General features: G+C 36.8%; 1 protein-coding gene across 1 annotated transcript; it reads left to right on the top strand.

Moving 5' to 3' along the window:
• Positions 1 to 742: 742 nt before the first annotated feature.
• LOC149266182 (protein NODULATION SIGNALING PATHWAY 2-like) lies at positions 743 to 2302 on the top strand. The gene has a single exon (XM_089407417.1). The coding sequence runs from the start codon at positions 743 to 745 to the stop codon at positions 2300 to 2302; it is 1560 nt and encodes a 519-aa protein (XP_089263543.1).
• The last annotated feature ends 11996 nt before the right edge of the window (positions 2303 to 14298 follow it).

Here is a 14298-nt window from a genome sequence, read left to right as displayed (position 1 = left end):
AAATGTAGTGTAAGTGTAGTGTAAGTAATGGATGAAATTTATTTTATATAAACATTCAAATTCAAAATTCATAAAAAGATATTTAAAATATAAATGATTACAAAATTATAATATCCCATAAAACTTTTAAACTTGACCACCAGAAAAAATCTTGATAACAACATCCAATTAATAAATGAAGTAATAAACAAATAGCTCTTCGTCTCAACATTAAAACTAACCCTAAAGTACAACTTATCTAAAAACAAAACAAAACCATTCGTAACCCTAACGAAAGCACAACTTATTTATTTAAAGACAAAACCAAACCTTTCGTTGAGTTATCAAATCCTCCGCATTTAGAAAAACCACAAAATACAAATAATGGGATCGAAATCTTTGCCCTAGATATGCAATGCCGTACGAAGGCCGAAGGCCACCTGTCTTGATGACTTCATTGTTCCACTGCGCACCAATGAGAAAACCTTATCTTAGCCTCTCCGAATCGTGACGTACGAGAAAACTACATCTCTGGGTGGTCCATAAACCAAGGACTTAGTTCCCTTCATGTATCGTCGTCATACACGCTGCAATTCTGTGTATCAATCAATACACAGAACTTCAGGCCCGCAGGCCTCTTTCTTGCGTGTCTTCTGGCATCGGATCTAGAGAACAGGAGGCTCAATTCTTACAGTGTCGAAAATGGACAACATGGAAGCTGGAACTGGAACATCATGGTTTTCTGAACAATTAGATTTGGATCATGTATTCGCCAGTAGTAGAACTGTCAGAGGTGGATTTGGATGCAGCGCTATGGTCGTCATGGGATGATTTACTCGTTGACGACAACAATGGCTGCCCCGTTAATAACCTATCGGCAGAATTGGAGGCAATTGATGAGTATATAATAGATGCAGATCGGCGAGATGACAATAATAACATCGAGGAAGATCCAATATCGAGACCTCAGAGTGATCCCATCGTCTTCCAATGCCCGATAGACACTGAGCTGCATCCGGCTGCTCTATTTGCTGCGGATCGACCGCTTTCTGACTCTGCCGTGGTCACAAACAAGTCAGTCTCGCCCTCTGTCGATGTCGATCCTGGCGCCTTTGAGGAAACGGAATACAAAGGTTTGAGGATTGTACATCTCTTGACAGCATGCGCAGAAGCATTGTCGCAGGGAGCAGAAGATGTAGTGGAGGTCATACTCTGCAGGTTGCGAGAGCTGGTTTCTCCCACAGGCTCCACCATGGAGAGAGTGGCTTACTATCTCTACCATGCTCTACTTCACTCTAAGGTCAATTCCCTAGATCATTTGGAGCCCAATGATAAAAGCAATTCCCTAGCTCATTTGGAGCCCAATGATAAAAGCACCAAGGACCATTTTCTGGGAGCTTTAAAGCTGCTGCATGTAGCTTATCCTTACATACAAATACCTCACTTCACTGCTAACCAATGTATTCTGGAAGCAGTCGCTGCAGCCGGTGGTGCTAATAATGTACGAATCCATATTATTGACTTTGATATAATGGAGGGTATGCAATGGCCGCCATTAATGGAGGTCCTGAGGAATAATGAAAATTTATATGGTGTTAGTCACTTGAGGATCACAGCAATCAAATGGGCAGAGGACGAGGAAGAATGTCTGCTTTATTGTGGGCACACAGGAAGAAGGCTGTCGGAGTACGCAAGCTCTGTGGGGCTCCCGTTTTCGTTCCAGGAAAGGGATTTGAAAGGGCTGAAACAGGTCCTACCGTTGCATGAGGGGGAGACAGTAATACTGAATTGTTTATGGCAATTGCCTCACATGCTCAATCTGCGACACAAATCGCAGTTATTGGAATTCCTCATCAGCGCGCGCCACTTGAATCCCAAGGCCGTTACGCTCGCTACGGGCCCACAGGGCGCGGAGAGTAAGAGGGCCAACTTCTTGGACAGCTTTGGTCGTTGTCTAGAGGATCTGTGCGCTATTTTCGACTCGCTTGAAGCTGGACTCCCACAGCATGGGCTTGCAAGAGCGATGGTGGAACGCATATTCTTTGGACCCGCCATGTCTAGGAGAGTGGTGAGCAGTAGTGCGTGTGGCCCACCTGATACCAGAAAATCCAACGTTGTTGACCTCCCTCTCGAGTGTGGTTATGGTGAATGTAGCATAAGCAACGACAATATGTCGTATGCAAAATATACGCTGCAGAGTGTGATTAGAGGATGTTATGAAGTAGAATTGATAGGTGATCATCGACTGGTTCTGAAATGGGGTTCCACCCCTTTGGTGTGGGTGTCTTCGTGGAAATCAACCTCAACATCATCCTGCATATAGCAGCAAGGTAGAGCTATATCAACGAATCCGTCACCACAGTTTGGTTATTTGGATGTGGACCTTCAACTCTGGCTTATTCCCACAGTCAAAAAAATCGCGATGCACGTAATTCTTCTGGAAATATATGTTGTGTTTTGGAAACTTAATTTGCAAGATTGAACAGTTTCTAAAGAATATACAAAAGTACGACGTGGGTATATCTGATGAAGCATTCATAGATAGAAATTCTTAAATTGAGATGTATGTTTTGGTATTTGTATTGAGACGTATGTTTTGGTATTTGTGATTAAAATCCACGATATAGGTAAGTGTAGTTTTGTATTTAAATAAGCATGAAGGAAAGGAAAGGAAAGGAAAGAGGTAGCTACAATGGAGATATTCAAGTTACGGAGGGAATTGCCTAAGAGGTAATGTCATATTTTTAATATATACTTTAGATGCTTTTTTTATTTAAAGTTTGAGGATGATGAGATGAAGGAAAAACATTTAATTATATTTTATTGCTTATTGCTTAAATTAAATATTTGATTGAGCAGGTTGTTATATTTTTGCATTTGATATTAAATCTGTTTGTGTTACAGTGTCAATTATATCAAATCTGTTTGTGTTACAGTGTCAATTTTAAGTTTATATAGACTTTGTTTATGTTTGTGCAAAAAAGCCAAGAGAATTGTTATTTTTTCCTTGAATGATTTGGTTACATTGAACATTTCAACCTCATGACTACTGGTTGTAATTTAATTTTAACTTCATGATTAATATATTTATTTATTTTATATTTATCATTTTATCTGGAATTATTTCCATATTATTATTTTTATTTTTTAGTTGCATGCAGGTTACATTAGTTGTGTGTTGTGAATGGTTTTACATTCTCAGATATTAAGATATAAATAAATGAAATTAATAGCGGTTTGTATAAATTAAAGACTTAGAAAACTAAATTTAAAATAAAAAAATCATTTTATTTTAATAAACTTCTCATACCAAAACAAAATATATATATATATATATATTTGAAACCATTGTAAATCTTCTTCTCTTGGTCAGATGAAGATGGTTTAAAACTAAATTAACTGTTTGAAGCTAGGAAAAGAAAGTTACATAAAGGTAAAATTCTGGGGTTGTAAAACACAAATTTTAGTCACCGAAGTGTTTGTACAAAAATATTATACTTCTATATGTGAAATGTTTCGGGTCCAATGCCTATGACATGATTAATGGCGTTGAAGAGGGAGGTTAAAAAATTAAAAATCTTAAATTAACAATTTATTGTACTTCTATATGTGAAATGTTTCGGGTCCAATGCCTATGACATGGTTAATGGCGTTGTTGATGAGGGAGCTTAAAAAAATAAAAATCTTAAATTAACCATTTTTTTCTATGATGTAACAGTGGCCTACACCCTAGTGCTAAATTGGTGTAGAATAAATTTTATTTTGGATATATTAGCCAAAGTAATTTAATTACTAAAAATATGATAAAATTAATATATTTAAGATGTGAAATGTGATATAAAAGATATACAAATGTATAATTGTATTGAAATATGGTTTTTAACTTAGTACAAAAGAGATGTTGTAAATTCATGTAATGTAATGTATTGTTTGATCTATAACTAAAATTATAAAAAATAAAATTATTAATTATAATTATTAATTATTAATATCTACTACATAATCAAAATTAAAAATTAAAAATTAAAGTTGTACATGTCAAATTATTTAAAATAATATTAAGAAGCTATAACAAACTAATGCTTATAAATATTGTTATGGTAATTGAAGCAAAATTGACCTCATAGAGCCAATCTTAAGTTTTGAAACAACATGATTTTTCCAATGGTACTACAATATAGTATAGCATGTTTAAAGGCATGGAGACTCATTTGTAATTTTCCTTTGGGCTATGAATGATGCTTGAAATAAAATGGTTTCATTGACCAAGAAAATATTTGTGTGTGTGTTTAAACTAGCCTAGATCCATTTTAACATTGGATCTATCAAACACTGACAGGAATCAAATAAAAGGTTTTCACCCTGTGAGATTTGGTCTCTCTCAGCACTTTATAGATGTGGATTTAATATTAACCTAGGACGATTTTCATTTTTAATTTTTTTATATAAAAAATATTTTTTTTAAATAGAGTGTAATGATAATGAAGTTTAATATTATTAAGAAAAAAATTGATTTTTTAAAACAAAATTATTACACGGATAAAAGAAAAATTGTGTGGGTTCTTGACATATTTATCCAAGTTATGTGAGAAAATAATGATAGATCATTGATAAATATCTCTCTAGATGTAATTTATTAACTATTTTGAAAACTTAAGAAAGGGAAATGGGAAACGAGATCACATAATTTACCCACATATTTATCCACGTTAAATGAAAAAATAAGATAGATCAACCATAAATTTCTCTATAGATTTAATTTTTTAACCTTTTTGAAAATTAAGAATGAAAAATGGGATAATAGGTAACATAACTTGAACATAAAGATGTAGGTGGTCCTCATTAATGTGCATGTGCATCTAGAAGATATTGCTTGAACATTCTAGAGATCTCATTCCCACTTCAAGCACTTGTATCTCATACTAAAAAACAGGAAGTTACTCCATATATATCCTTGCAAGCAAAGATATGATTAGATATTTACTAGATCTATCCTAGATTAGTCAAGATAATTCAAATCCATTCAATATATGCAATGAAGAATATGAAATAGAGAAGAAATAATGAAATATATATTGATATAAAAAAAAATAATATTAATACAATTTTTAATTTTGAGTGTATGAATATGCTTAGTGGCTCCTTAGCTACAACTCCTTGGTTTACGCTCATAAGAATAACAGTAAGAAGGATCTGTGAGAATTTAAACAACATATACTTAAATATTTTTCTCTTTTCCTTTCTCCCTTACGAATGGATTCATTAAGTAGAGTTGTTAAGGCAAAGAGAATATTAATATACACCCCAAGGTCCTAAAGCATTAAGACTCTGGAGTAAATTCCTACACCATTAGATGAGGCAATTCAAACCCTTTCAAACTAATCTTCTCATGTGTGATTGAATCTGGAAGCCTAGATAGGTCATCTCTTTATGCTAAGGGGTGACAGAAGATTATTGTCACTTGTAGTGGGACAAGATGTAATATTTCACTTCTTTCCATTATGCAAGGAGCGATGAAGCTACTAGTTTTTGATTCCCAAGGTAGAAAAATAATGTTTAACCATAGTAGGTGATTGGGTGTCCAAAGATAGTAACGAAGGTAGAATATAAGATTGTAATAAATTCCCCCTAATGCATGATATTAGAAGAGAAGCTAATGGTTGAAACATATAATATTATTACAACTCTCATGGTGGCACAAGGAAGGAGCCAAATCATAACAAACTAATCAAAGCTTGCAACACTCTTGAACCAATCATATAGATCATCGTTGAGGTAGGCATACCAATTTTCGATAAAAGAGATAATAAAGCATGGTCACCGACAAAATACATTCCATATCCATGATGTGAAATGCAAAGACATGGCCATGAATGAATACATTGTGGATCCATGCTATCAATAAGAGATTATAGCCATGAGAAAATACAATATGGATCTATATCACAATATACACCAGGAAGACATTAGACATGAATAAGAATGCCCCAAGTGGTCTTCAAAGTACATAATATAAGGAAATACCCCATCAATATTGGAAGGGGTAACATGAATAAGTGAGATACCCATAAGCCCATGGACTTTGTCACAAACCTAATATTATGAATCTACATCATGCAAATAGATGTCTTGATGTCAAGAATGGTATAAACTATTTAATTACTATTTATTGAGGTATACCATTAATCGATGTGAGGAGACATGCCAATGTGGAAAATGGACCCCAAGGTACCTAGTCTAATCTACTAAGTGTGAATAGAGTATTTGAAGTAAAAAAATTGTAGATTTGATTAATCACAACTCATGAGTAAATGAAGTAAAGCCACTATTATACACTATGAAACCTACCATTGATGACTACAAATTATAGGGTACTATTTATAGTTTCTAGTTGGACTTCCCAGATATTGAGTTAACATAGATATGAATACATCCTTTGAAGGAGGGCCTTGATGTATACATACTAATCAAAATGAAACATACATCAATTGATGATGTGAAGGGAATGATTCACTTATTATAATTGATATAGGGGTGCCTGACATGGAACGTTAATGAAATTGCAAATGGTTGACTCAAGATTAGACTACCCTTCAACATTTTTGGCATGACACAAGAATGTATCAACAAAATTAATGCAAGGGAACCATGCAATATTGTGTAAAAACTCATTAGGAACTTAATCATGCTCCATAATGGTTCGAAGTGTAATCAACCAGAGGGACAAATAACACATATATATGGTAGAATCTGTTGACGATGTTGAAAATTCATCAACCAAGGGGATCTCCACAATATGAAGTCCCAATAAGACCTCACACCATTCAATGTAGGAGTCCCATCTAGTATAAAGGCCCAGTTGTCGAATCGTTAAATATTTTCCTTGGCTCTAGCTGTCATCACAAGAGAGTGATGTAATGGTATATCTGAAAAGCAAGGTGAGTGTGTCTGGTGAGTGTGCAACACAACTGTGTCTAGTTTCTCCTACTACGAAAGGGGGAAGAAAAGTGATCGTATAAGTGGGAGGTAATAGTACCACCTAGGAAGATACACACATGTGAACTAGAAGGACCTGTCTAGCATCCAACGAAATAGTCCATAGTGGACGCGACAATCATTACAACCAACAAACAAGGTAAGGTCCGTCTCACATCTAGCGGAATAGTCCACGATGGATGTGACAGTCGTTATAACCAATAAGTAAAGCAAGATATGTCTGGTATCCTACGAAATACTCCACAAGGATGGGACAACAATAACAGCCATTACAACACATTCTCAACAAGATAAACACAAAAATAACTGAAATACTTAAACTATCTTAGTACATGTGAAAGAAAATATGAAATACAAACGTCCACAGAAAAGTCTTATAAACATTCATAAGTCATGCATGAAGAACATGCTCTTCTTCAAAGGCTTATGATGTTAAGAAAAATTTCCAATACACATATTTACATTGTACATAACTAGCCCGAGTAGTGGGGCACTGGAGCCATTCCTTGTTCCTCAAAGAACTAGCTGATCTCTCTAATGCCTTGTGGGAGGAGCCAAGGTGAAAAGTCCTTTTCTCATACAATGAGGGGGTATATATAACCAAGGGGTGATGCTTACCCCTTGTGACTCTTTGACTCCCCTCATGACTGTTCAACTTCCTACGAATTTTCAACTTAAATGACTCTTCATATTCATGTGTTTCCATTGGACTTCCACTTTACAATACATTTGATTTACAAGATACCCAGTTCACAACAGTGATGTGGTGTATGACAACTCATGACACCACTGACATGGATTGGCTTGATGATATTGCAATTTCAAGTCATTGTTGCTACTGAGTTCTAGATGTGTTCTTGGATATGCTTTCTCTTCTCCTCCACATAGTTTGGTAGTACAGGGTCTTCAATGATCTTCAATCTTGATAAGTGGTTGCACACTTTATTCCTTTGCTTGGTCTTGGTAGGTCCCCTTGTTCGTTCAGCTACAAGTGAGTCTTTAGGCATGCTTCCCTCCTTCTTCTCGTGCTTCATAATCTCACCATGACTTGATAGTGTACATGTTCCTGCAATTCACTAATGACAGGACAACATCAATCTAAAAACTCCCTAGTCTAAGATGATGCATTATTATCCATGAACTGATCCTGAGACAAGTGAAAAACTTGGAGACGGGGCCCAGTAACTATGCAAGGCACAAATCTAGGTGACAGGGAGAGAGCTTGATCGCCAAGACTGCATTGAGCGTAGCTCAGGCTTCACTAAGGAACTTTTTAGCACAGTCCCCACTGGGGAGGGAAATTTTAGAGTGGCCACTGAATACAGGATGAGGCCTTGATAGGTCATTTATGCACATTTTTTAGAGGCAAGGGGTAATGGACAACATAGACACCTCGAGGAGAAATCTTCAGATTTCTTGAGGGTAGAGAGACCTGCTTGAGTGAAGGACACTTGAGGATAAATCTGCATACTTCTAGAGGCTAAGGGAGGCTAGGAAATATCTGCATTATGGGGTTCCAAGGGGTAAGGAAAATCTTGAGGACTGAAAGTGCGAAGTGTAGAGTTGAAGTGAGACTGGGAGGAACGACTCCGCAATTCTACGGGTCAAGGAAGGTTGTTGGGCTCTGGATTTATGCAGTAAAATTAATCTAGAGGACATCGATTACACGCTACATAGTTCCAAGTAGCAGGTTCACATGAATGAGGGATGAGACTACATAGTGCGCAACTCATTTAGGGCCCGGTGAAGCTAAGTTGCCCGGTCAAGAAGATTTTCCGAAAATGGCTAAATGCAAGAGGAAGATAGACTTGTGATCACACACTTAGCATATTTTTAAGATATGACACCATATACCACTAGAGAAACAAACAAAGCATTACCTTCTGTGTGACTATCTTAGGACACGAAGCGCCAAGTGCAACACTTGAGATAGACTTTAGGACGGCCATGGTGACACTTGTGCGACAGTGCTCAATACTTTGTGTATGAGTGCAACGGGTGTTTACGTTGATAGGACAACTCGTATACACAAATCCAAACCTTTGAAACCACCAGAAAAGGATCAAAACATTACATATTAGTAAAACAGACCAAAGGATGACAATTAGTGGAACATACAAAATGGAATGAAACGCTTAGCAAAAACACATGGAATGGCTTTCAGTGTTTGTGACCAAGCATGTCATTGAAGACATAATGATATGAAAATGGTAAGTTATCCTTCATACTATGCTAAGACATGTATTTCATGAAAGATGTGAATTTTTTTCGTACTACCCTCCAAAGGGTTGTGAATCAGATGGAGTCATCATGCGGTCCTGATCTTCTATCATACCCCCGTGTTCCTTGGTATTCTTATATGATGATTATCTTTTCTCCTCATCTCCTTGAGTGTCATCTAGTATGTCCTCCTTCTTCATTTCCTTCTTTATCATCTTGCCATAGTGTAAGAGAGTACCTGCGTCTGCAACTCACTAATGATGAGATGACATCAGTCTGAAACCCCTAGCCTCAGATAGAGGACTTGGATTCATGAACTAGGAAAGGATTGAGTGAGAGGTCAAGGGAGAAGGCCTAGTAGCTACATGATTATGTAGTTAAAGCACCCAAGGGTCAAGCTTGATCACTGAGATTGCACAGTGTGCAGCTCAAGCTAGACTGAGTGAAATTTCTGCACAGTCCTCACTGAGGGAAAAATTTGCGCAGTGCCAACTGAGTGAAAAAATTGTGTAGTTCAAGAAAGCAGTGGTTGCTGCAGGATGGGGCCCTAGGAGAAAAAACTATGCAGTTTTAGGAGGCAAGGGGGATTGGGTCACTCAGAGGATTGAAGGATAGAACTGCATAGTTTCCAGAGACAGTGAGCTCTAACTAAGGGAAGGACACTCAAGGAAGCATCTGCGCAGTTTTGGATGCCAAGGGAGGTTATAATTTCTATGCATTACATAGTTTCAGCGGGAAAGGAAAGATATTGAGGGTTGTAGATGTGAAATGCGTAGTTTAGGAAGGCTGGATGAGGCTAGGTTTCTAGGAATCCTCCAGAATTTGGCTAAGTGTGGGATCAGTGGAACTGATGTGAACAGTGATAGAACTTGATTGTGACCACACAATTGGACACTTAGTGATACAACATAGATCATCCAAAACATATGAAAGCATACTTCACTTAGTCCAACAACCTTTCTAACAACTTACAACAAGTGTGGCTCCGATGATATACTTTGTGACGTTAATGACGACAGTTTTGTAATAGTGAGTGAAACTTTTAAAATGTGTGAAACATGTCTATATGATGAGAACAACTCATTTTCACAAATATTGCCCATTGAAGCAAACCGAAACTCCTCTTTGCATGACAAGTGATAATTCCCATGCCTAAAGATGACACTTGCTATACAAAGGTAAAAGTGTAAACAACTCTTCAGATCGAAGAATGGATATTGAAATCATCAGTTGACCAATCAGTCACTAAGGAACGATCAGTCACATGATCCAAAATAGGGTTCAAAATTTAATTGTAGGCCAAAATTTTGGAGGGTATTGTAGCCACCACAACACTTGGCGACACACTAGTAAAATCCAGCTTCTCTTCTTTGGTTAACTACTTCCATGGGGGGCCTTGGGTCTTCACAGATTATTGATTCATCGTGCAAATTGTTGTGGCCTTCCCACTTGCACCATGAATAGACATGGTGCCCTCTATACCTTCTTAGTTGAACACAACATAAGATTTAGCATGATCATAATGTTTCAAGTTGAGAAGGGTAGTGTATCTCACGAGCTTAAGATTTTTAGAGTATAATTTTTCATCTCTTGTGTTACTCCACTGCCATTAAGCCTGGACAGTAACCCGGTGGAGTTTCTTACTTCACCTCTCTGTGCAGGAATCCTTTCTCTTACTTTGCCTTTATTTATTTATTTAAAGAGAACTTTGCATTGGAACTTATTTATTTTGAGGCGAAAGAGGGATCCTGATTTATTGAGAGCATAAGAGGTTGTTCCTTAGGAGAAACATATAGAGACCTTTGATTTAGGTTTTCTCATTTAGAATTTTTCCCTTCTCCATTTTTACCAGTTGGATAAGCTTGAGAACACCGAAGGAAAAAAGACGAATATAGGCATGAGGCTTCTCGACTAGAGAGGGGCTCATGGTTGGACCAAAACTCTCCTTGTGGAAGGTTCGTATTTTCCATCGGAACTTCATCGGACAAAAGGTGATCCGGATTTATGCAGGAACGCAATAGATTACAGAGATAACCATAAATACAGAGATGCGATAACCATAAAAACAGAGATGCAGCGGAAATAATACTTCATTTCATTAATGGAGAATACTGAAATATGCTTACAAATAGAAATAACCTAGCTAGGGCGATGGTAGCTTATCTCTGAGAAGAGATGTGCCGGCTACCTGCCTCTGAACTGTTTCGAACTGTCTTTACAATGAGGCTTGAAGGCCTATTTATTATTTAGAAACAATGGAAAACCCTTAACATTCCAAAACCTAACCCTAGAAGATGAAACGCCAAACTATGGGCCCCGTTTGGGTAAATTGGTACATCAACTTCCCGGGGTCATAACTTTGGCATACGATCTCTGTTTGACGCGCATGATAGCCCGTTGGAAAGATCTCTCCGAGGACTACGACGGAAAAGACGATTTTTTAGCTAAAAATTTGTGGATGTATATTTCCCCAAAAACATCGTTTAGGGCCTCAAAACGGCTCCGGAAATTTAGGACCTGAAAAACTGCTAAAAATAGTAAACTGCGCTATAATTAAGGAAACTGAAAAACTGAAAGAGACAGTTGTGGGTGTCCAAATGGGATAGGTGGGTGGCCACCAACATCCACCTCGATCAAAAGGTGTAACCAACACAAGGAAGATGGAAATATGGCTATCCAAATGTTGAAGTTTCACAAGATTTTGTAGTTTATCTACACACATACTAAGAATTTAAAATAGGTCCAAGCACGACACTTATTTGCATGATGAAAATAAAAGGAAAAACTCAACAAGAAAGAAAACAAGGCAAAAAGAAAGAAAACAAAGAACTAGGAAACATAACCAAAAGAGGAGAACAAAAAGGCTAAATAAAACATGATGTAGAATCATAATAAGAAAATGAGGAAAGACTACAGGGAACGAGTGTAGTATGAGTGAAATAAAGGGAAAACCTGGATGCAACTAATCCTACTCTTAACCTAACAGCTAGAAGGTCAGGGTCACGTATAATAAAATTTCTAGCGAAACCATCATAGTCATTCCCGACCTGCATCCACAAATATATGAACAATTAAAACAGATAAAAAGTGATGTGTAATAGAATATATAAAGACTTCAAAAAAGTGCACAAGAAAAGGAAGGTCTTTCCTGTGGGTTGAATGGTGTTTCACATCCACTACTTTTATCCAATTCACATGCTTACCATTTTGATGAATATGATTTTTCAACAAACCTCGAGAGCTTATTGTGGATGTGTCTTCATATACATTGAGGCCATTAGAAAGTGATAGGAAATATTGAAACTTGTTGTTTGCTACAGAGCTTTCAAAGTAAGATTGTTCCAACAATTCAACAATTGGATCGTAAAACTCATGATGGCCCTCTTGAAAGCCTTGTAATCTAGGAAATGATGAATTTTCAATTAGAGGAGCAAGATGATGATGGGGATCTAGTAACGGAAACTAGATATGATCATTCATAGTAGTCATGCGAAGATAGTGAGGACATGCTATAACCATCAGTGAAGGCTAAAGTGCCTCGCAAGCTTAACAAAAATATGAATAGGGAGATGTTGAACAACTAAGATCAAGGAGTGTGAAACAACTATCATTGGATGTGCTGATGGGAAAATGATAAGCTGAATGAAAGTCACCAAAGACAAAGAAATGGTCAGATGAGTTGATTAAGCATCAGATTCCCAGTTTTCAATAAATAAATAAAAATCAATTTGAACATTCTCGTGAATTCTCTGAACAATCAAACCAAGTTCGTTGTGAACCAAACATGACAGACCACCTTCTTGCAACTAGTGACAAATTGTACAAGCATCGTATTAAGCAAAATATTTTAAAAAGGATGCTAGCACCACAAATGAATGAGACCAGTTGGGACATGGGGAAAAGAGAAGAACTTGATTCGTGTGATAACTTGTGCATTTAATACCACTCAACAGGATTTTTTGTGTGATGAGAGGACAAATTTACAACATCAAATTCACAAGAAGACCGAGGAGTTGTCCATTAAGGGATAAATTCGATAAGCCTGATTCCTTTGTGCAAAGATAGTCTTTGAGATGATCAACTTCACAATTACATGACTCTATGAGAGAAGCACATTCCCAACCTAAGCTGGATGCAAGATTTTTGCATGAAGATGAATGAACTATAACAGATTCGTGAATTCGGTCCGACGTAAAATATTGAAAAATTGAAAGGTCACACCCAGAATACCAAACGTTTTTCACAAGGAAATTTATATCGAGTGAAACGATGAAAAGAGATGGATTGTACTATAGAAACCAGATCTGACTTAGTTCGAGGGGCTTAATAGAGTTGTGAGATCCTAACATAACCATCAACAGAAGTTGAAGTGCCTTGACTGCCTGGAAAGTCCCAAAACTTCCCAGGATTGTAGAATCACATTTTGAAGCTTGAACTAGACCATGCATGGTTTGAGCATAGTTGCTATCGCTTATTTTAATAATACCACTACTCATCAGGTAACAACCATCTATGTAACAAATTTTACCAAAATTTTCAACTTCAGAAACCAAATTGCTCAAATGAGAAGAATCTTCTGATCTCAAATCCAAGGATAAATGAATTGGTGAGATCTCTTGAGCCAACTGATTTGAAGAGGTTTCCTCATGCAAGAGAAGAGATGATGAGGGGTGGGAAGGGTTCTCTATGATTTGATTGTTTTCAATTTCATCATGGAAAACCTCACCACTTTGTGTCAATCGATGGGATAACTCATCGGATGAAGAAACTGAAGAGTATGAGGCATCTTCATCACAAGTATACTTATTGCAAACGATAGGGCACAAGCGATGGTGAGTTGAAGAGGAATTTTTGATATGAACATCTTCTTCAACCAAAGCATATTAAATATTTAAGTTAAAATATTCATCAGAAGCCAAGAGATCATATGATGTTCTTAGGAATTAGTCGCATCATACGAAAATAGAGTTATCATCATTAGAATGATCACTACCCAAGGCTGGGGGATGATTGAAAGAATTCATTGCATTGGATTATCTACCAAGATTAGTATATTAAGAATCATTCAAGAATGGAAATGAAATATCTTGACATGGAACATTC

The sequence above is a fragment of the Pinus tabuliformis genome, chromosome 6 (assembly GCF_031772625.1).
Source record: "Pinus tabuliformis cultivar Carrire ecotype Pingquan chromosome 6, CPIR1, whole genome shotgun sequence".
Taxonomy (NCBI): domain Eukaryota; kingdom Viridiplantae; phylum Streptophyta; class Pinopsida; order Pinales; family Pinaceae; genus Pinus; species Pinus tabuliformis.
The sequence above is the reverse complement of the archived record's forward strand: the minus strand, read 5'-3'. Positions and strand labels throughout refer to the sequence as shown.

What these genes read in the sequence shown, in the direction of transcription:
- LOC149266182 (XM_089407417.1), top strand. Translation starts at nt 743, where the DNA reads ATGTATTCGCCAGTAGTAGAACTGTCAGAGGTGGATTTGGATGCAGCG.